This window comes from Osmerus eperlanus, chromosome 2, assembly GCF_963692335.1.
Source record: "Osmerus eperlanus chromosome 2, fOsmEpe2.1, whole genome shotgun sequence".
NCBI lineage: Eukaryota > Metazoa > Chordata > Actinopteri > Osmeriformes > Osmeridae > Osmerus > Osmerus eperlanus.
The window spans coordinates 10,223,574-10,247,819 of record NC_085019.1 but is presented as its reverse complement, the minus strand read 5'-3'; the positions used below and the strand labels follow the sequence as shown (position 1 = coordinate 10,247,819).

Sequence of the window (24,246 nt, the reverse complement as noted above, 5' to 3'; positions counted from 1 at the left end):
TCAGCACGTAATATAATGTGCACAACAATCATCGCCATGATGTCCAGCAGGAATTATATACACGTTTTAGGATAAACGAAACTTACTGAAAGGTGTTTGTGTTTTCCTCGCTAGGGCGAGACCGGATTTGCTCGTTGGTTTCAGATCCGGACTGTCGTGCTTGAACTGTTTAAACGATCGAGACATCGTCTGCACTCAGAAATTGTATCGACCTAGTTCGCTTGTGAATTTAACAGATTTTGCTTAAAAGTTGTAAGGACAAAGGATATGAGAAATCGAATAACGTGGATATGGACGACTTATGCATGAACCTAGCCAATTGCTGGCAGAGGTAGGCTACAGTAAATCATTTTTGCATTCCCAGAGGATACTCTTGTATAATAAAAATTGTAATTTAAGAATAACGTTAGCGAACTGCAAGGTTCAAATTCGTGTAACAAAATGGTCCCAGTAATGTCTTGGGAGTTTCTTTTTTACGCGAAGAAAATGGTTGACTACTTTATCTTTAGGCAAGGCAAGTTTATTTGTATAGCACATTTCAACAACAAGGCAATTCAAAGTGCTTCACATAAAACCATTAAAAGCATCAAAACAAAATGCAAAAAAAAAAAGATCACAATTAAGAACATTCAATAAGACATTAAAAACTGTAAAAAAGCTAGAAATAAAATGAAAGTTGCAGTGCAGTTTAAGAAGTAAAATGGCGGCGGGGCGTCGGCTTCCAATTAATTTTCAATTAAACCAGGCGTTGACGCTCGCGTAGGGCATTGTGGGAAGGCGAGCGGAGCGGCTAGCGCTAGCGTTGGCCAATCGGATTGGTTTCTTGTAACGTAGCAACTGTTCGTCATGGTAAACATTTCTAGGTTTGACAATTTCAAATGGAGGAGGAACTTTTCGTATGTGTCTGCACACCCAGTTCTGTTCAGAACAAAGTTACTAATGTGACGAGCCTGAATTTAAAGAATACATTAAACTAATAATGCATGGTTGACGATGTCGTCATTGTTCCTAGTGTGTTTTTATAGCCTACTTTTAAATTTAGTCTCGTCACATTAGCAGTGGCACAGAACAGTCACGTAATGTGACGAGACTGCATTTAAAAGTAGGCTATAAAAACACAGTAGGAACAATGACGACATCGGCCACCATGCATTATTAGTTTAATGTAATCTTTAAATTCAGGCTGTTGGAAACTACCCAACCTGGGTTCTTTTCAACCCAGCATTTTTAGAGTGTTGACTAAGTAAGGACAAGATTTATTGTAAATGGCTAAAACGTCCATTGGCGTCATGCGATTGACTCCTGCCCATGCATTTACAGTAACGTTTCGTCCTAAGCAGGCATTAATTAAACTGACCTAATATACTCATTATTAAGAACAGTGTATTTGTTACATTACAGAAGACTGTGTCAGTAAGCAACATAATTTTTCTTATACGTATAGACTACTACATGCGGCAATCCTTACAAAACATGACAACATTTTCATTGTCAAACACAAGCCAGTCCCGACACGTCAGCCATTTGGCATTACATTTCCTTTTCTTCGTTTCTCTAGTGCTATCAATATCCTCACCCCCTGCCTCGTTTCTCTTCTCGCCCCCAGAAGTTTGTCCTAACAGTGCGTTCACACTGCAGCGGAGCGGGCGGCGCGTGGCGTCGGCTTCCAATTCATTTTCAATGAAACCAGGCTTTGACGCTCGCGTAGGGCATTGTGGGAAGGCGAGCGGAGCGGAGCGGAGCATTGCAAGTTGGATTTTCTCAACTTTATGTAAATGAGGAGCGTGAAAACGCTAGCGTTGGCCAATCGGATTGTTTTCTTGTTTCTTGTAACGTAGCAACCTTTGGTCATGATAAACATTTCTAGGTTTCACAATTTCAAGATGGAGGAGAAACTTTTCGTATGTGTCTGCACACCCAGTTCTGTTCAGAACAAAGTTACTAATGTGACGAGCCTATTTATAGCCTACTTTTAAATTCAGTCTCGTCACATTACGTGACTGTTCTGTGCCACTGCTAGCCCAGCCTACAAACGACTGGTTGAGTGACCGGTGGCGTAACATGTATTCTACTGTAATCTTGCACTAGTAAAATCTTGCACTTACATAAATGTTGTGTAAAAGTGGTATTTTGATCGATATTGTGAGTACATGAACCCAAATCTGCACGCTTGGCCATGACTACAACAGTGACCTTAGAGAACTACAACTCTGTATTAACTTGTCTAACACGCCCCCGAGCGTGGTGTACTGTGGGAAGGCAAGCGATGCAGAGCGTTAAAAAACGCTGCAGTGTGAACGCACTGTAACAGTGCGTTCACACTGCAGCGGAGCGGGCGGCGCGTGGCGTCGGCTTCCAATTCATTTTCAATGAAACCAGGCGTTGACGCTCGCGTAGGGCATTGTGGGAAGGCGAGCGGAGCGGAGCGGAGCAAGTTGGATTTTCTCAACTTTATGTAAATGAGGAGCGTGAAAACGCTAGCGTTGGCCAATCGGATTGTTTTCTTGTTTCTTGTAACGTAGCAACCTTTGGTCATGATAAACATTTCTAGGTTTCACAATTTCAAGATGGAGGAGAAACTTTTCGTATGTGTCTGCACACCCAGTTCTGTTCAGAACAAAGTTACTAATGTGACGAGCCTGAATTTAAAGATTACATTAAACTAATAATGCATGGTGCATGGTTGCCGATGTCGTCATTGTTCCTAGTGTGTTTTTATAGCCTACTTTTAAATTCAGTCTCGTCACATTACGTGACTGTTCTGTGCCACTGCTAGCCCAGCCTACAAACGACTGGTTGAGTGACCGGTGGCGTAACATGTATTCTACTGTAATCTTGCACTAGTAAAATCTTGCACTTACATAAATGTTGTGTAAAAGTGGTATTTTGATCGATATTGTGAACCCAAATCTGCACGCTTGGCCATGACTACAACAGTGACCTTAGAGAACTACAACTCTGTATTAACTTGTCTAACACGCCCCCGAGCGTGGTGTACTGTGGGAAGGCAAGCGATGCAGAGCGTTAAAAAACGCTGCAGTGTTTTAGACGAGCGTTTTAGACAAGTTAATACAGAGTTGTAGTTCTCTAAGGTCACTGTTGTAGTCATGGCCAAGCGTGCAGATTTGGGTTCATGTACTCACAATATCGATCAAAATACCACTTTTACACAACATTTATGTAAGTGCAAGATTTTACTAGTGCAAGATGACAGTAGAATACATGTTACGCCACCGGTCACTCAACCAGTCGTTTGTAGGCTGGGCTAGCGAGCTAGCAGTGGCACAGAACAGTCACGTAATGTGACGAGACTAAATTTAAAAGTAGGCTATAAAAACACACTAGGAACAATGACGACATCGGCAACCATGCACCATGCATTATTAGTTTAATGTAATCTTTAAATTCAGGCTCGTCACATTAGTAACTTTGTTCTGAACAGAACTGGGTGTGCAGACACATATGAAAAGTTTCTCCATCTTGAAATTGTCAAACCTAGAAAAGTTTACCATGACGAACACGTTACAAGAAACCAATCCGATTGGCCAACGCTAGCGTTTTCACGCTCCTCATTTACATAAAGTTGAGAAAATCCAACTTGCAATGCTCCGCTCCGCTCCGCTCCGCTCGCCTTCCCACAATGCCCTACGCGAGCGTCAACGCCTGGTTTCATTGAAAATGAATTGGAAGCCGACGCCCCGCGCCGCCCGCTCCGCTGCAGTGTGAACGCAGCGTAACCACCACCGCATTAAGTTAACTTTTTCCTCTACTTACTTTACTACTCTAGCTAGCTCTTATTACCTCCTATGATCCGCTATGCTTCATTTGACTTCTTCTTGTATTTTCTGGTGGACGCTCCGTTCGTTTCCATGGTTTCTCGCGCTGGTTGGGTTCACTTCAACTGCGCGCAGCCAATGGACGTATAAAACGTTATCACGTAGCATTACGGCACAGTGTTCATGGGAAACTTAGGAAGTACTGCCAGGGGGATAAATGACCGAGAACCATGCCGAGAACAGAGCCTTATGTATCATTCATGTAGTGCCTCATGTATCACCGGCCAAACTGGCTAGTGAGTTTTTATTAACACCCGCCAAAATGAATTTTAACCCACATTTGGCGGGTGTTAATTTAGAACCCTGCTTGGAACACAGACCAGTCCCAGATGACCTGAGGGGTCAGGGTGGTTCATAAGGTAGCAGCAGATCACACATGTACAGTTAGGTCCATAAATATTTGGACATTGACACAATTTTCATCATTTTGGCTCTGTATACCACCACAATGGATTTGAAATGAAACAATCAAGATGTGCTTTAAGTGCAGACTTTCAGCTTTAATTTCAGGGTATTTACATCCAAATCAGGTGAACGGTGTAGGAATTACAACACATTTGATATGTGCCCCCCCCCTTTTTAAGGGACCAAAAGTAATTGGACAATTGGCTGCTCAGCTGTTCCATGGCCAGGTGTATGTTATTCCCTCATGGGAGTTCGTTATTTCATTGACAAGGAGCAGATAAAAGGTCTAGAGTTCATTTCAAGTATGGTATTTGTGTTTGGAATCTGTTGCTGTCAACTCTCAATATGAAGTCCAAAGAGCTGTCACCATCAGTGAAGCAAGCCATCGTTAGGCTGAAAAATCAAAACAAACCTATCAGAGAGATAGCAAAAACATTAGGTGTGGCCAAATCAACTGTTTGGTACATTCTTAAAAAGAAAGAACGCACTGGTGAGCTCAGCAACACCAAAAGACCCGGAAGACCACGGAAAACAACTGTGGTGGATGACAGAAGAATTCTTTCCCTGGTGAAGAAAAACCCCTTCACAACAGTTGGCCAGATCAAGAACACTCTCCAGGAGGAATGCGTATCTGTGTCAAAGTCAAAAATTAAGAGAAGACTTCACCAGAGTAAATACAGAGGGTTCACCACAATATGTAAACCATTGGTGAGTCTCAAAAACAGGAAGACCAGATTACAGTTTGCCAAAAAACATCTAAAAGACCCTGTACAATTCTGGAACAACATCCTATGGACAGATGAGACCAAGATCAACTTGTACCAGAATGATGGGAAGAGAAGAGTATGGAGAAGGGAAGGAACTGCTCATGATCCAAAGCATACCACCTCATCAGTGAAGCATGGTGGAGGTAGTGTTATGGCGTGGGCATGTATGGCTGCCATGGAACTGGTTCCCTTGTATTTATCGATGATGTGACTGCTGACAAAAGCAGTAGAATGAATTCTGAAGTGTTTCTGGCAATATTATCTGCTCAGATTCAGCCAAATGCTTCAGAACTCATAGGACGGCGCTTCACAGTGCAGATGGACAATGACCCGAAGCATACTGCGAAAGCAACCAAAGAGTTTTTTAATGCAAAGAAGTGGAATGTTCTGCAATGGCCAAGTCAATCACCTGACCTAAATCCAATTGAGCATGCATTTCACTTGCTAAAGACAAAACTGAAGGGAAAATGCCCCAAGAACAAGCAGGAACTGAAGACAGTTGCAGTAGAGGCCTGGCAGAGCATCACCAGGGACGAAACCCAGCGTCTGGTGATGTCTATGGATTTGCAACCAAGTATTAAAAGTGACAATTAGATTTATGATTATGTTAGTTTGTCCAATTATTTTTGGTCCCTTAAAAAGGGGGGGGGCACATATAAAATGTGTTGTAATTCCTACACCGTTCACCTGATTTGGATGTAAATACCCTGAAATTAAAGCTGAAAGTCTGCACTTAAAGCACATCTTGATTGTTTCATTTCAAATCCATTGTGGTGGTATACAGAGCCAAAATGATGAAAATTGTGTCAATGTCCAAATATTTATGGACCTAACTGTATGTAGGCCCTAAACCATTCAGTGCTTTATAAACCAGCAGCAGGATTTTGAAGTCAATTCTTTGTTGGACAGGAAGCCAATGCAAAGACCTCAGAACTGGAGTGATGTGATCCACTTTCTTGGTCTTAGTGGGGACTCGAGCTGCAGCGTTCTTTATCAGCTGCAGCTTTCTGATTTACTTTTTACAGAGACCTGTGAACACACCATTACAGTAGTTGAGTCTACTGAAGATAAATGCATGTTTCTCCAAATCCTGTTGAGACATAAGGCCTCTAACCCTTGATACATTCTTCAGGTGATAGTAGGCTGATTTTGTAATTGTCTTGATATGGCTGTTCAGGTTGAGGTTGATCTTTCGTCCTTGGGACCAAAAACAATTACTTCTGTTTTATCTTTATTTAATTGAAGAAAATTCAGGCACATTCAGTTGTTGATTTCTTCAATGCATTTACCTAGCCCTTGTATGGGATTATAGTCCCCAGGTGATAAAGTTATGTAGATTTGTTTGTCATCTGCATAATTACACACTTGGAAGCATGTAGATGTTGAACAGAAGAGGCCCCAGTATTGAACCTTGGGGAACACCACATGTCAACCTCGTCAGCTCTGATCTGTAATTAGCTACAGACCAGAGTATTGTCGGCAGTGTTGGGGGAAGTTACTCAAAAAAGTTATATTAGTTATTACTTATTATTACTGTTCAGTAAAAGTAGTGATTAAGTTACATTATTACTTTCTGTACAAAGTCATTATTACTTATTATATTACCTTTACTCAGTTACTTTTAACATTACATCATTATTAGACTATTGAATGAATTACACAAAATTGACCAGAAACAGGAGTTGTTACTTATTTATTCATTACATATTCATTTATTACTTTTTTGTATTCATTCATTCAGTTTTCAGCAAATTTAGAGGCACCAAACATTTCCATGGAGGGCCCCACTGTACTGATCCGAATGAGGTCCTCGGTGGTGGATGGATTCAAACTACTCATTATGGGAAATTTAGTTTTCATGTTGTAGCTATTTGCACCGGTGTTCACGTAGGGTCGCAACTGCGCTCTTGGTTTTCAGCATGGCTTGCGGCAGGACAGAAGGGGACTCAGTTGGGGGGTTAATTTTGTTGACGGAAGCATTGTTTAAGTTTCTATTGTTGAACTCGTTTGATATGTGTAGTGTGGATGTTAGTTTGATTGAAACCTCTTTCCTATAAAAATTTCAATTTTTGAAACTGCAAGTTGCAAACGCTAGCTTTTGAAACAGTGCAAGTTGTGACGTCACAACTTGCAGCATCAACTTTGTCACGCCCCAAAATTTACATTTACCCGCCCTCTGGTTTTCTGGTCCAGGAACATAAACGGAGGTTGCGTAGATCTCCGACACTTTTTTAGCTAACGTTAACTGCGCGCTGCTCGGTACTTCCACAGGAATTACAAATAAGAAAGTTCCTAAGTTTTCAAGATATTGAAAATGGAGCACCGTAAATGCAGTGTTCCAGGCTGTACCGGGAATCCTGACACTTTTCACTATCTTCTCAAAGAACAAGACACTAGACAGGCATGGCTGATGTTTATCTATGGGAATATCCCTATTAAGTACGACGCTAAAGTATTCATTTGCTCGGACCATGTCACCGAGGACACTTTCAAAAACCTGGGACAATGTAAAGCAGGATTTGCTCTGAAGCTGTTGCTGAAAAGAGGTGCTGTTCCGACCTTAGGTTGATCACAACTGCAAACTGTATGATGTTGTCGCTAACAGTTAATGCTAAGGTATCCTGCCTGTATCTAGCATCGGTAGAATGTGTGATGATTTAGTTTATTGGCAATGGGGCTAACGTTATTTCTTGTTCCTGACTGTGTTTCATTCAAATAAATAACCCGTGTTGTCATGTAAATCTACAATTCAAGATGCATGTTTGTCCAGATCTATTTTTCAGCAAGATAGCTAGAGCTAACTGAAACTGAGTTGAATCACGATAGTTTGTTTGGTAAGCTGTAGCTAGTGCTAATGTTACCCACCTAAGTCGATCCTGTTTGCTTGCACAGGGATCTTCTATGCTAGAGCTACGTTATAGACAAACATCTACCATGCCCGTCGAGTCAATGTTAGCTAGACTCTAGCTCATCTGCTTTTTATTAATGCTGATTTGCAAGGAATGCAGTTAGATAGCGAAAACACCTAGAGTAGGCATGTAAACTAGTTTACCTATGCTCTTGCGTTAGCAAGCTAATGTGTGATGATTTAGTTTATCGGCAATGGGGCTAACGCGTTATTTCATGTTCCTGACTATGTTTCATTCGAATAAATAACCCGTACATGTAAATCTACAATTCACGATGCATGTTTGTCCAGATCTTTGGCAGGTTATTTTTTATCTAGCTAACTGAAGCTGAGTTGAATCACGATATAGTTTGGTTGCCAAGCTGTAACGTTCTACCCACCTAAGTCGATCCAGTTTGCTTCGACAACAGAAGTGGAAACAACTAACATAATCATTTCAAATGATATCTAGTTAATCTGTTGAAAACAGTGTTGTTTAGACACAATAGATTAATTTGTACGTTTTTATTTCAAGTCTCCACCTTCGTTGTTTCAGTGAGTGTTGGCCGTGTTGCATCTTTGCTCCACAGCTGCACTCGTTGTAAACCAACCAATCAGCGCGCAGCTCATCTATATATTCATGAGCATACCATAAAATGAGAAAACCTAGCGTTTTTTCCCAGGAAAATTTCAGAGGATGTATCAGGGGGCATATAACAGCACCCGGGCCATTTTCAGCCCAACCAATGTTACATACCCTATTCGGAGACCTTAAGGAACAGTGTGAAATACCCAAAAACCCAGTCAATCACCCCTTTAATGAGATGTTTTTTTCTTTTTTAATTTAACCTTTATTTACCCAGGCAAGATCATTAAGAACAAATTCTTATTTACAAAGATGGCATGTGTCAATCAATCGAACTCCATTGGATCACAATACTAGGGGTCTCAGGAGGGAGGTCATTCTCAAACCTATTGGTCCACAGCCCTCTAGGGCAGTGCTTCTCAATCTTTTTTCAATAATGTACCCCCTATCAATTTTTTTCTCAGCCAAGTACCCACTGACCGGCCCCAAACATTTGAGATAGAAATGAAGCCTATGACTACGATATAGTGATCTGTCAGGATTTATTAAACATTGTAAATGAAAAGCATTTTCAAAAAAGAAATGTATGTTTATGAACGATCATGCAGTTCAAGTACCCCTTGAATGGCCCCGAACATGTTTGATGCAAAAAAAAAACTATATAAATAATATATATATTTATACCATGGTCTGGGTGAATACTTGATTCTGATTGGCTGCAGGGGTGTTGGACACCTACTAAGTAGTTCCAGCGAAACTGTTCACCGTTCTAAATTATTGCGATGGATACATAGTATGAGCAAAGAGTATAGAAGAAGATCTAAGACATTGGCTAACTCAACTTCGGTAGGCTATCCTCAGTATTTGTAAGCTAGCTAAACTTATACTATATCTAAAATAATTTTGTAGACATAACAATGGATTTTGCCACTGAATGTTGGTGTTAACTTTTAAATTTTTTCTAAAATGTCCCTGTCTACCGGGCAGAGGCTGATTAAGCAAGGGATCCTATAAAAGTTGTATACTTTGTATTTTGTACTTTGTATAGCCTACTAACTACGTACATTTAACCGATACAAATGCTACTAATGCTTGGTAGGTACACAGCTGCCAACGCTAGCTAGCTAACGTCAACACAAAAAAATATTAAATGATCTGTTAGCTATAACTAACTAGTATGTAACTATCTGTGCTGTTGTCCAGTAACTCCAGTTGGAATATTCACCCCAAAATGGTGGCCGCACTACCGAAGCACCACCTAGTGGCTGTTAAAGGAGACATGACATGCTGTTTTTGGATGCTTTTATATAGGCCTTAGTGGTCCCCCAATACTGTATCAGAAGTCCCTTTCCCGAAATTCAGCCTTGGTAAAGAATTACAGCCACTACTAGCAGTCCCACAAGGAGCTTTCCTCAGAACGCGCTGTTTTGGTGTCTGTAACTTTAAATGATAATGAGAAGCGGAGGGGCGTCACCATGCGCTAATGTTTACAATGGATGTATCGCAATGGCTGTAGCCCCGTTGCTGTAAGATGCCTCAAATTTGCCCATTCTCATCTGATAACCCTGGTATGCAGAGGTACACACTGTCATTTCAATGAGGGGAAAGGCGGATATCGCACGCGCCATAACACCAACAGCAGAACGGTTATCCAAATAACAAAGAAGTGTACAACACTCACGTTACAGCATGTGTATTCACACACATACTTGATGCTATCTACCTTTCCATTAGCGACAGTAACTCAGCTGTTAGCTGCAGAGCTAATGTTACAGCCACATTCTAAGGGTAGCAAGCTAGGTAACCATATACAGTAAAGCTACAAAATTATATAGCGTTAGTTAAATTACTTGTCCGAGGTTAGTAGCTGGACGAAGGAGAGTTAGTACTGATCCAGAATTTAATTTCAGCAAGGCCAGTTTTGTATTAGCTCAAGTTGAGGAAACAGTCGTGACTGAAGTGTTTGGTGCAGACATACAAAACAAATGCGCCTACAACAGAAGTTGTGTAGGCGCATTTCCAGAGAAAATAAAATTAAGATACTGGGTCTTCAGAGGCTCGGATGAAGGAACTGTAAAAATATTTTTGTTTTCCTTTGTACATCTAAACTGAGCAAATGTAATGCTTCGTTCGTTTGCAAGCCATGATGTCTCTCGAGGATAAAAACACTTGCACGGTCGTAGCTCAGTTTCTTATGGGCTGGCCAGATTCTCTGGGCGGGCAAAGCAGAGAGAGGGGAGGTAACCTTCCTCCTTGTGACGTAACAAAGAGGAGATTTTCAAACAGAGCAATTGAGCTTTCATTTTCTGAAAGGCGGAGAAGAACACCCAGGGCTTGGTTTACACCGATCGAAAATTCTAGCCACTGGGGGACCAAAGGCAGGCTAGGGTAACTCATATTAATGTTAAATAACCTCCTAAAGTGAAGTTTTCATGTCATGTCACCTTTAACAAAAAAGCATCAGAGTTTCGCCTCTTGTTCTTCAGTTGTCAATATAAATTCTTTGGTATGAGCCTGTAAGTGTCTGAAATATGTAACCATAACAACAGGGCCTCAAAGCCCCCGTTTACAATTTTGAAAGACTAACAAGCTAACATGTAATTACAACAATGAGTGACTTCAATATTTCTTTCAACCTATTTGGAAAATGATTCCGAATTTAGTGTGTCAGTTTCACGTAGCCGCTCATCATTCCCCAGCAAATAGATACCAAAATTCAATTTGAAATGTAAAATTTGAAAATTCAAATGCATTTCCAGAAATGCATTTTCATTTTAAGAACGTGGCTGCAAAATCGTGACCACACTTCAAATTCAAATGCATTTCCAGAAATGCATTTTCATTTTAAGAACGTGGCTGCAAAATCATGACCACACTTCAAATTCAAATGCATTTGCAGAAATGCAAAATGAACGAAAAAGCATTCTGAGCGGCGCAGCAGAGTGACGTCAGTAGCCGCTCTTCTTCAGCTCCCTGCTGACCGAGCTACCCATCTTGTTCGGTAGGGGGCGGTGTGCACATCTGCATTGCATTACATTGCAAATGTGCCGGGAAATTGATTGAATTGCCGGGTCTTTAGAGCAGCGTTCCCCAACCGGTGCCCACCGTGGGTCATTTCGTACCAGGCCGCACAAAAAATAATTAATAACATTATTTCCTTTTAATTGATTATCAGAGTCTGAAAGACGTTTTATTCTGAAAAATGACCTGATTCTCTCCTTCTCCACGGGCCTTTTCCCCTGAGCAAAAAAGCTCTGCAAAGATGTGTGTTTACTAATTTTTTAGCAAGTTTGTGGGCTTTCTTGAGCGGTATAACGATGGAAAACCAGGCTAAGAAACTTAAAGATGGGGCTGAAAAATTAAGAGACAAAAATACATCACATTCACTAGACATGGTTTTGTCAATTGAAAAAACGGCTGTTTATTTTACATAAAACTCCAAAAACTATTTTTCGCTCAAAACTATTTTTCTCGCGCGCTCCGCGTGCTCGCATTAGGTGTGGAAGTCACTAACTAGGATCTCATCAAACCCAGAATGTGCATGCATTAGCAGCGCAGCTGTCCAGGGCCTATCTTTCCTTCCAGTCCGTCCCTGCCGGTCCGTGAAAATATGTCTTACATGAAAGCGGTCCGTGGCGCAAAAAAGGTTGGGGACCGCTGCTTTAGAGGACGCATCACAGATCATGGCGCTCCCTCAAATTGTGCAAACACTGTTAGAATTAGCTGAGCAGGTAGAATCTAATAATACATCTGAGTCTGATGCCCGTGACCGAGTAGAACAAGTCATAGAGAGCTTGGCTGCATACTCTGCCGTCACAGATTGACACATTAATAGTAGCTCTGCCACTGTTTTAGTCATTGTTTGACATCAAGTTGCTCAGTCTGTGATGCGTCCTCTAAAGACCCGGCAATTCAATCAATTTCCTGGCACATTTGCAATGTAATGCAATGCAGATGTGCACACCGCCCCCTACCGAACAAGATGGGTAGCTCGGTCAGCAGGGAGCTGAAGAAGAGCGGCTACTGACGTCACTCTGCTGCGCCGCTCAGAATGCTTTTTTGTTCATTTTGCATTTCTGCAAATGCATTTGAATTTGAATTGTGGTCACGATTTTGCAGCCACGTTCTTAAAATGAAAATGCATTTCTGGAAATGCATTTGAATTTGAATTGTGGTCACGATTTTGCAGCCACGTTCTTGAAAATGAAAATGCATTTCTGGAAATGCATTTGAATTGTGGTCACGATTTTGCAGCCACGTTCTTAAAATGAAAATGCATTTCTGGAAATGCATTTGAATTTTCAAATTTTACATTTCAAATTGAATTTTGGTATCTATTTGCTGGGGAATGTTTTGAAAATTAAATCTCAAATGTCTTTTTTTTTCATTTTAATTAAGTGAAAGATTGAGCACTCTTGAAGAAGAAAATTAAAATGCAAATAGGATGATTGATTACTAATTTCATTTATGAGTCAAATAATGCAGCCACATTCTTAAAATGCAAATGCATTTCTGGAAATGCATTTGCATTTGAATTTTGGTAACGATTTGCTTCCACACAACACGACATGCCGATTATTTTGTTAGTAAAAATCTTGATTTGGGGACAATGACATGGCTGGATAGCTGGCTAGTCTTGTTGTTAAACTGTCAAATTATATTACGCCTGGGACACACTGCCTGCGATCGGCTGCGATCTGCTGCGACGCGCCTGGAAGCGCCTCCTTTTTTCTTTTGGCGCCCATGTTATCAAATGGGACCGACCACACTGGCTGCGAAGCGCCGCAATTGCCTGCGATCTCCTGCGATCTGCAGCGATCGTTTTGGCAGCTGGTCGAATTTTTTCGCAAGACGCTTGCGAAATTGGCTGCAGGATGATGAAATACACCATATTAGTTGATATATTTGAATAAAAAAAACATGTTATTAAGATTTTACTCCATTAATTTTTGACTACGGTGAACATTTGTAAAGTTGTAGACTTTATAATTACACAATGTTGGTAACGAAAGTCCTTTACATGTGGTTACCCTGATGAAAACGAATGAAAATAAACGGATTGATCCGTTGAGCTAGCATGCCAGTAGTTGTTTTGTTTGTTTGAGAGAAACAAGTTGTCACGCGTTGCACACAACACACACGCAGACATAGCCTACCGAGAGAGAACCCCCAAGTCGATTTCTAAAATCAGCATCAAATGAATTCTCGAAGTTGAAAAGCACAGGGAGTTGTTGTATGTCAGCAACAATTTTACAAGGACAACGTAGATGTCATTTGCTGTTGCCTCTCCAGTGCACCTGTTGTGACTTTGATTTGCACCAAAACTTCGTAAGCATCGCTTATGCTTGATATCCCTGAAGTTAGTTAAAACTGTGCCAGTAGGTATAATAGGCTAATAAAATGAATTACATATACTACATACAGTGTATATATATATATATACACATATAGTGTTTCCCACATAATTTGATTCTATGTGTGCCCCTGGTAACCCTTGTGTTTCACTTCACAACGCTGTGAATTGTGGGAAATACCCTTAGTTAAAGTCTGCAAAATGTGGACTAACAAAAAGGGTGCATAAAGGGCTCAAAATGTCTGAGAAAGTGCCCTCGCGCACTTGACAATTTGACAGTGGGAAGCCCTAAACCCTCACAGATTTAGTAAGGACGCGCCTCAAAGTCTGTGAGTCTATGAGGGTGGACATTGTGTTTAGACGTTCGTAAACTCCGGATTGATTCTTCGGCCGTCTTTTCTGAGGGAAAAAGACTGTATACACTGTATATATTAGATTATATCGATAGTGTGCCTTGCACTAGCAATTCATAGCAATATTGCAAGCACTCTAAATATGAGAAATATTCTTATCTGAACTTGTCTGAAATCATGGGCGGAAATCCCGGGGGGGACAGGGGGGACACGACCCCCCCCAATCCTGGGAAAAATATGATTTGTCCCCCCCAATAAATCACTGTAAACATAACTATGTAATTTCAACAACATTGATAATATGCAATGAAAGCGCTTTGCTGATTATGGACACAATGGCGCTTTCTGAAGTTTAAAAAGATTTCGAACCCCGCCCTTGGTCCCACAATGGTTTTATCCACAGCCCCAGCCCTCAGCAGTGATGCAGGTGCGTGTGTGAAAATCGGACAGTATCTGTTTGTGTCGTTGGTGGGTGATGTCCAGTAAGTAGTTGTAATATCTGACAAGATGACTTGAGTGTCTACCATTTGAAATGCACGTGGCTAACGTGAAATTAATCCAGTTAATCGCACCATAGCGATTTCACTATGTTGGCAGGGTTCACACACACAGCTAGCTGCATTTGCATAGCTAGCAAACAAACCGATAGAGAAAACATTAGCTAGCACTATTCCATTTGGCGTCGTCAAAAGATGGAAACTTTGCTATCGTCAATTTAATCCAAGATCAGCACGGATATTGTAGTTCTTCTAAATCCATTTTCCATGCTTAGCGATACTGAACAGAACTATACTATATTCTACCATTGTCATAATTATCTTAAATGGTCTCGTTGCAAAAGCTAAATCGTCTCTAGGGACTTTGAAGCACCTGTGTGCCGATCTGGAGTAAACTGGCTATAACAAAGATGACGGCAAATACCACACAAACAGAATTGGGGCTCGCTAGCTGCATATTCAGCTATTCTGGGAAGCCAGCCAAATATAAAACCAAAACATGAATTATATTAAAATGACAAAAGGTTGCAGTTTGCGTTGTGTAAAGGGTGAACTCATACAGCTGTCAATCCAGCTGTCAATGCAATCCGTTTCACCTTTCCTAACTGACTGTCTAGCTACCTGGTAGATCGAAGCCTATTCTAGAAGAATGGTAATAAATGATAAAAGCCCATCTCCTACTGTAAATAACCTGCACGTTGTGTGTGCGGCCAGCATGGTAGAAAAATTGCAGAAAAAAGAAAGACGGACATCAGAGCATTTCAGGACACCAAAACGCAAAGAAAGAACCCTAGTGGCCTAATTTCAAAGACTAGTTGATAAAATGTTCATAACAATGATGTGAAATGTGCTAAAATAAGTTTGTTGAGTCTCTTGTTTGGCAACATGACGGGTTCTCTTCTTTAGACTTGTAAAATAGGGACATAATTGGACAATGCCATGGATACCCCCACTCTCTACTTAAACTGGTGACTGAACCAAGATTAATTTGAGGCAATGGTATTGTTGTTGTGATTAATTGTGTAGTATTGGGTACTGGTAGTTAGGAGGATGGCAAACATCTTATTTCTTTTCTAGGAGACAGACTGTGGGTCAGTGAGGGTGGTGAAAGGGAAAGAGCCAGGGAGAGACTTCAGATGATAGTGTCACAGCCATGGCAGGACCGGGGGTCAACCTTTTTGCCAGCAGCACCAGTATAGGAGACAGTGGCACAGCACTGTCTAGTCACCTCAGTGGTGGCACAGAACCATATCAGCCACACCCACAATTTATAGAACCGCAGACTCTTGCCAACAAAGTGTTGACATTTCAAGAGAAATGGTTTTGCGATTATCCCCACTTTATGATGGTTCAATTGAGATTATTTTAGATGAGACTGCACCATGCCCATTGTAATTACATAAACTGCACCCATACAGTGTACAGTACATACTGGCCTTTCTTGGTATTGCTGGTTGTAAATACTGTACACCTGCATTCATACTTGACTGATAAGAAACACTAGTATAACTACATTTGAACAAGTTGAGACAATCCTTCAGTTACTAACTATAAATGATCCAGGAGTATTAATTATGGTTCCTCAATATACATTTAACATATTACAATGTAGGCTGTGTTACAGCAGTCATTTTGGTGTCCCCCTCAGAAATTGCTCTTGAGAAAATGTCATATAATTGTCCCCCCCAAAGTTGATAGCAGATTTTTGCCACTGTCTGAAATGTTATTGTCTGAACTTCCGCGCTTAACCATAGCTTGAGTTTGATTGACAGTGGTTTCACAAAATAAGAACGACTTATCATGTTCTTCAGACTAGATAATAAATCGTCCGAACAAGATAAAATAGTCCAAACCTGATACTAATGTTTAACAGCTTTTTTCTTTAACAAAATATTTTTTCTTTTTATTTCATTATTCAGCTGTTTCGTACTTAATACATTATTGCTGATCTGGGATTGCAAACATTAAGTTCCATACCGATTTACCATTTTGTGTGATGTTTTACCTCACTGTTTTAAGAGATAATCTGAAAGAAGTACATACGTAAGAACATAAATGTACAAACATTTTCCCGATCTGACTCAATGTAGTTGCATTCCAGATTCAGCCGCTATCAAATTTGCTATTAGTACCGGACAATATTCAGGGAAGTGTTTGTCTGGACAAACAAAGCATTAAACATCAACGACTAAAACTTGTTTTTCAGTATTTCCTAACAATCCTGTACATCCTGATTTCCATTGTGGAGGAGAAACCCAAATCTACTGAGCCGGTAATTTTAAAGTCAAACACACATACACACAAACAACAGGTCCCAGTGCTTACCTTGTGGTTATGTGGGATGGACATGCATTATGGCTGTGGATGTGTCAAATGCATAAATGTCAAAGCATTTTAAATAGACCTGAAGTTATTTAGTCTGGTTGGTGTTGGTAATACATGCTGCATAAAAAAGAACACTTTGTGAATTTCACTTAAACTTTCTGTTTGCAGATTGATGAATCGGAAGTTCCAGCAGTGAGCTTTGACACAAAATACCAATAATGGGTAAGAAACATTTCAGAGAAATGTGTCTGACTTAGTATACTGAATATTTAACAATGACATTTTATCATGTAAAGCCCCTTTCTATGACGTATGTTTACTTGCATGCAACAGCAAAACAAGAAGACATGCTGCCAGTTGAAGAATGGACTGAAGTTCAAGTGAGCTTCTGGTTAAGGACTATAGGAGTGAAGGAGCAGTATATTAAAAGGATTACAGAGGAAGAGGTAACTGGGGCAGTCCTTCTTGAATTGACTGAGGACTTTCTGAGGAAAGAAATTGAAATGAAATCAGGACCTGCTTTGCTGATTCTCAAGAAGAGAGACAGCCTTCTCAAGCAGAGATCAAAGGTCAAGGAAAAACCACAAAGTATTGAAAAAGGGAGTAAAAAGCATAAACAGGTTCCAGAGGTTCCAAAGGATAAAACTCCTCCAAAACAATCTCTTAGTGTGTTGACCACAAAGAGAGACTGTAAGCCACGACCATTTGATAAGGAGGGCATTGATTCCACTTATGTCAAACACAATGTACTGCAACCTGAATCTGGTGTTTTTGATCTGATTTCTCCTTGTCATGAGTACAAGTCTTTCACCATTGCAGCCTCTCTGGACCGCATGAGACTGCAGGCAAAATTTGCCAAAGAGGTTATCAAATTTGGCAGTGGCTGTATGAATATTAGATCAAATGGCACAATACACTTTGGTGTGATGGACAGTAGAGATGATGCGGGCTATGTACATGGTGAGATTATTGGTTTTCCTGTGCCGGAGAAAGATATGTATGTTGACGCATTAGATTACATTGAGAGGAGCTGTTCTTCTTCACACAGTGAGCACATGCGGCAATGCATTCGTCCCCCACGCTTCATAGAGGTCCTGGACATGGTTAGTGCAGAAAAAAGGTATGTGGTAGAGGTTGACATAGTGCCTTCCATCAGCATTGTGAGGAAAAAGATGTACTCTGTTCGTCTGCCAAACTTCAAAGAGTCAAATAACAAAATTGACTATGAAAAAGACACGTTTTACAGAAGGGTGGGCTCAAAAACAGAGCCGGTGAGCGATCAATTAGACTTCTTCGAGCGAGTCGAGGACAGAGATGCTCTACGAGATGAGGCTGAGCACTGTCGATATTTAAGCACTCCAGGCATTTGCCAAGATCTTGGAAGAAAGCTCACAATGCTGGTGACTAACGGTAAGAAGTTCATAGAGAAAGAGAAGTGGTACATTCTTGTTGCAAACAAATTCAGACCTGACGATTTGAGAAGCATTGACTTCTTACTCAACTTGAACATATTCTGTGTGTTTGACTTTGACCCAGATTCCAAGGGGTCAGGGCTCTGCAGTAAATACATTCAGCACCATGCTGCAAATATGCATTTCATGCAGAACTACAAAATACAAAGAGGTATGCCCCTTGACCAATTTGTGAGTCACCTGCATTTATTTGAGCAAACTAGCTGGATATTCTGCAATGGACGCAAAGATTACGAAGGAAATGAAAACCCCTGTGACGAAATGACATGGATCAAAACAAAAATGACCCTCCTCAGAGAATCTGTGTCGCTGATCTGCAAACAGATCTTGCCAAAAGGTACATTCTTGGTACTGTTTCTCCTCACATCCCCAGTTGAAAAACCTCTCTTGCATACCTTCTTTGAGTTCTTCACTGATATGGAGGGCCATGATGACATCATATGCATATCAGAATCTGAGGAAAACTACCAGAAGTGGCAGAGCTTTGCAGAAGGTTCTTGTGGAACAGAAACTGTGAACCGCTTCAGTGTTGTTGGGATGAAAATTAGTCATGTTGATGCTACTCTGCAACAAATCCAACCTGTCACCTCTAGAGCAACTAAGCACTTGCCTATCTTTGTTAAAGGACAGTGCCTTCTTGAAACAAGAGAGGAAGAAAGGATGTATTCCCTGGAAATCATCAGTATGGACCATTGTAATGAAACAACTGATGACTTCATAAAATCAAACAAAGATACCATTGAACGTGAGTTTTACCATGGTGGAAGAGTGACCTGGTTGAATTTCTGGCTCGCAGAAAAGGGGTATGTTGGAGAAGTGATTCAAAGGGATGCATATCGGGAAATATCAGAAATTCTGACTGACACCCTGAAATGGAGTGTGGATCCATTTCCTGTGAAGAGTATCAACATCTACCATCATCCCGGGAGTGGTGGAAGCACTGTGGCAAGACAGATCATGTGGAATAATAGGAAAGACCTCAGATGTGCTATTGTGAAGCCATCATACTCAGCTGCAATAGTCACTGAACATGCAGTTCAGCTGAGAGAGTATGAGGAAAAAGATCCCCAGAAGTGTCTCCCAGTGCTGCTTTTGATTGAAGACTGCGGCAAAGAATACTTAGATGATCTGAGAAATGAATTTGAAAATGCCATGAACACTAAGAAAATAAAACGGGGGCAATGCTTTATTTTGTTGAGCTGCAGACGTTCACATAACCCAGAGAAGATGTGCAAAGACCTCCCATTGAATAATGTGTCTGTCACTCACAAACTGTCACCTGAAGAGAAGATCAAGTTTGCAGGGAAACGACAGAAACTGGAGGAACAGTACAACATAGAATTCATCTTGACTTTTGTCTTGATGAGTGTCGAATTTAAGCATCAGAAAATTGTGGAGTATGTGGAAAACTTTGTGACACATTTACTACAAGACATTGACCGCCAACATGTTGTCACCCGCCTCATTCACTATGTAGCTTTGCTGAACACCTATGTTCATAACTCTTTCATTTCCCAGTCCCACTGGGAAGCCCTGATGACGCTACCCTTACACATGTATAGATTTCGGCAACATACTTTTGAGGAGTCATTGAGTGAGCCGGCCAAGCTCGTCTTGGTACATCTGAAAGATGACAAGACACACATTGAATCACTTCGAATAATCCATCCATTAGTTGCTAAGGAAATCCTTCAGCAGCTCCTTGGTGACCAAAAGCTGCAAAGTTGTTTGGCAATGAATCTGCTCCGAGAGGATGTGCTTTTTGAGCATCGGTTTGGAAGAGAGGAGTATGTAAAGTTCCTGAGAGCATTGTTCATGCGACGCTGCAGAATCAGTAAAGGAGATGAATATGACAGCTTTTTTTCACCTCTCATTGAGCATGTGTGTGCAAATGAAACTCCTGCCACGGCGATAGAGTTACTCACGCAAGCTTACCAACGTTTCAACAAAGATGCATTCTTTGCTCAGCAACTTGCTCGGCTCAATTACACCCATGAGAAATTTGAAGAGGCAAAACACTGGGCAGAAATAGCAGCCAAACAAATGCCTAGTAACTCATACATACTTGACACAAAAGGTCAGGTGTACAGAAAGTGGTTCCATGCCAAGTTTAAAGTAATTGAGAAGGTAGCAAAGACTGCTGAAAACACAGCAGATGCTGTGGAAACTGCCCTGAGAGCCATTGACTGTTTCAAAGAATGTGAAAATGCAGCCATCTCGGACCGTGAAGACATGAATAACTCAGGTTTCTTTGCAACTGTTGAAGTTGGATGCAGCTTGTTGAAGCTAATTTTCTCATTGCACATTTTCTCAAACAAAGCTCAGGGCCACTCAGAATGTATGAAGTATTTGCTCACAGAATACATTCCAGAAGAACTTAGGAAGCCATGGGAACCATTTCACTGCCAGCTAAAAAAACTTCAAATGACACTACATGAATCTCTTGAGTGGATTTCAGAAGACCTGGGTTACTTTCAGACAGATATTGGTGCTGATGAGGCAGAAACCATTGAAAGTCCTGAAATTATAAGTCATCCACTGAAATGGCTTGTGAAGAAATCCACTGAGTACGGGAAATATTTCTGTGAAGCATCTACTAGCACAGCTCTGAAGCAGAGTCAGTCAAACCCAGTTACGTTGACTCCATTCATGAAACGCTTGATCATTTATCGCCTTGGAGGGGGACATTTAACCACTATCTTCTCCATTATGACAGACCCAAAAGAAAAACATCCGTCAAAAGTTCTGGAGAACATCATATCTCTCTATCCAAGCAACCCTCAGACAGCTAGGCTGGAACAAATGGATCTGGTCAACTACATAGCAGTACATATTGCTTTTAGCTGCATGTCAACTCAGTCTCCAAAGGTAGCTGCCCTGAAAGACCTCCAGACACTCAGTCAGCAGTTCCCTACAGACAAACGTAAGTGTCTGCCCAGCGCCCTGTTCCTACTCACCTTATTGTTCTGGCCAGAGGAAAACGACACAGACAAAGAGAACAAATATGACATAGTTCAGTCAGCCGTTGAGTGTCTTCAAAAGAGCTACTGGACCAAAATGAAGGATGTTCCTACCAGAAAGAGAAGAATTTACACACATTTTTTTTTAAGCAATGGAAGCGGCTGGAGCAAGATTGTCCACAAGAGCAAAGTGGAAGCAATCACTAAGATCCTTTCTGTGTCTGAGAAGAGAATGAAGTGGTTCCGTGGAGAGGCGTGGAAAATGCCTGAAATAGCTCACCTATTGAAGACTGTATCTGGGTGGACAGAAGATGGAGTAATCTATCTCACTGGCCCAAAACAGAAGAAATTTTGTATTCCTCCACTGAATATAGCCTCTGTGCCCTACAGCAATGAGAACATTACTTTCTACTTGGGCTTCACATTTAGAGGACCTGTTGCATACAACATCACAGTGAAAGAATAGAATGTAAAAGTGATCAGAATTCCATAGATGGAAAATGTCTTGCTTTTGTAGGTAACTAGATAATACATGTTCAGCAGTTTGTCAGAGATGTAAATACTTATGAGCATGAAAGCTATGAGTGAATTACTTTCTTCCTTTCTCGATTGCATTCTTTTTTCAGAATTTAACAGTTGCACAGTGTGCTTAATGCATTTTAGGCAACCAGGCATCTTTAGTTACGTAGTCACGCCTGTTGATATTGTCAAAGGAAGTCCTACATAACAGATTAACCTTTTATCGATGTAATGGAGCAAACGCTGTATGTAAAATCTGATAAAGACAACCAATATGAATATAGATAATGTCTCAATCAATAAAGGATATGGAACACGCAAATTGCATTTATAGCCATTCTACATTTTTTGGAGATGGTTGTCCACCCTATACATTTAACAAAAACGTACAGTATGTTGAGTGAAATATAATTTATGACCACAGTTTTTTTTATGTACCCCTCACAGTACCCCACTATATGATAATATTAGTGTATTGCAGGCAATTATTTCCTTATTATTATTGACCACCAAAGCATTCATAATAATGTATGTTTTTGAAATGTGTAGATTAATTTAAAAAAATGCTAATGTTTTATTTTTCAATTTGTTGTGTTGTCACTGAATTATAGTAATTTATAACTATTGAAAAACTGTCTACATATTGTTTAGGACAATAGTTTAGGACAATAGTTTTATTCTTAGTGCCATAATACATATTGTTTAAGACAATATATTGGTAAATTAGCAAATTATTCTCCATCTATTAATTACCTTGCTATTCCTGTTCCATCTACCATACTAACCCAATTTTGCAAAATGTTAATATTCTATGGATAGATGACCATAACACAAACAATGTGCACTTTCATATTGTGTAAGCATCCAGTGGAGCACAGTAGAGGTTAGTACATGTTGTACAATATATTGACTATCTAATAGTACACTAGCTTACATCTCAGCCAGTTTGTCTCTACTTGTTCCAGAGGTGGGTGAAAGCCATCTGATGTAAGGTCTTGTTAGTTAGTCTTCTGATGTGCCTCTATTTATTCAGTGATTTATTTTGATAATAACACCAGGTTACTTGTTACCACTCCTGTCAACCAGAGGCCAAATGTACCAAACTCTTCATTTGATTATTATTATCAGTAGTTATTGTTTGTTGTACTTGTTTTGTTTTATTATTTTTGGTAAGGCTAGTAATTGTGGTATGGGATGCAGCTGACTGGGAGGGCAATTTTCTTTTTACCAGAGAAAGAAAATGCCACAGCGAGCGAAGCATGACTTGTTTCTTGCATTAATGGATTACATTATCCAAAGACGAGTCCTTTTGGAAAATAAACTTTATTTTGTCTTTGTGTAACTTGTGTTGATGCAGCATCAATTCTTTTATGGACTTAAAAAATCCAATTTAAGTTAACAGAATGCCGCTACACTCTGCATATGGTTAAAACCGGAAAACTCAATTTTCTGAGATTTATAGACATTGTACACATGAATGGTACACACATTTGTCTTCATAGATCCCAATTTACTTGTGATTGTGCAGAACAAGCTCCTTGTCCACATCCAGCAAACGTCTATATTTTTACCAAGTTTTATTCTTGTGAAACGAATGTGTACTCCTACCACCAACTGGCTGTCAGTGTTCATTCATTTGTTTGAATGAAGTGCATGAACACCGATAGCCAGTTTGTGGTCTCTTTCCAAAAATCATACGCTGGCTACTCAGGTTCCAATGTGTTCACAACAAGATCTGTGGATTATCTTGATAAACTGTCTGATTTCTGAAGGAGACATTGCTATGTCCAGGAGTTCTACCCAACCCATAGGAAGACCCAGGCGTCGCTTACAGCTTTCTGCCATAAAGGTCACTGCACTCTTCACGCTATGTTAGTATATGTAATTCATAACATTCTAGAAAGAGGTGCTACATGTACTTTGATAATATCCTAGACAAGGCACCTCTCAAATGACAAGGGTGGTTATTGAGTTCAGTTATAAGTAATTAAGAATATACGCCACTCCTCTAAAGGCACTGCATGTACATTTCTACAATTGATGTAAATGACAGACAAAGAAGTACCTGTCTATGATGGTTGCTAAGCATGAACACTTTATTTCCTGCTACCTTAAGGAAAGCGAGTGTTATCAATTCAGTATATGTGGACAAGTCTCCTTTACGTTAGTCAACACCATAGCAGGGCTCTATTCAGAAAATCTGGTTTCATATAAGCAAATGTGACATTCTGTGCCACTGAAAAGTAACGTACATACACTTACTTAACACTTAAATTATGGTATGTG

At 40.4% G+C, this 24,246-nt stretch overlaps 1 protein-coding gene across 1 annotated transcript; it reads left to right on the top strand.

Annotated features, from left to right (window-relative positions):
• Nucleotides 1-72: 72 nt before the first annotated feature.
• Nucleotides 73-23,260, top strand: samd9l (sterile alpha motif domain containing 9 like). The gene is made up of 4 exons (XM_062452370.1): nt 73-331; nt 16,891-16,956; nt 17,178-17,231; nt 17,343-23,260. The coding sequence occupies exons 3-4, from the start codon at nt 17,228-17,230 to the stop codon at nt 21,905-21,907; spliced, it is 4,569 nt and encodes a 1,522-aa protein (XP_062308354.1). The 5' UTR covers nt 73-331; nt 16,891-16,956; nt 17,178-17,227; the 3' UTR covers nt 21,908-23,260.
• The last annotated feature ends 986 nt before the right edge of the window (nt 23,261-24,246 follow it).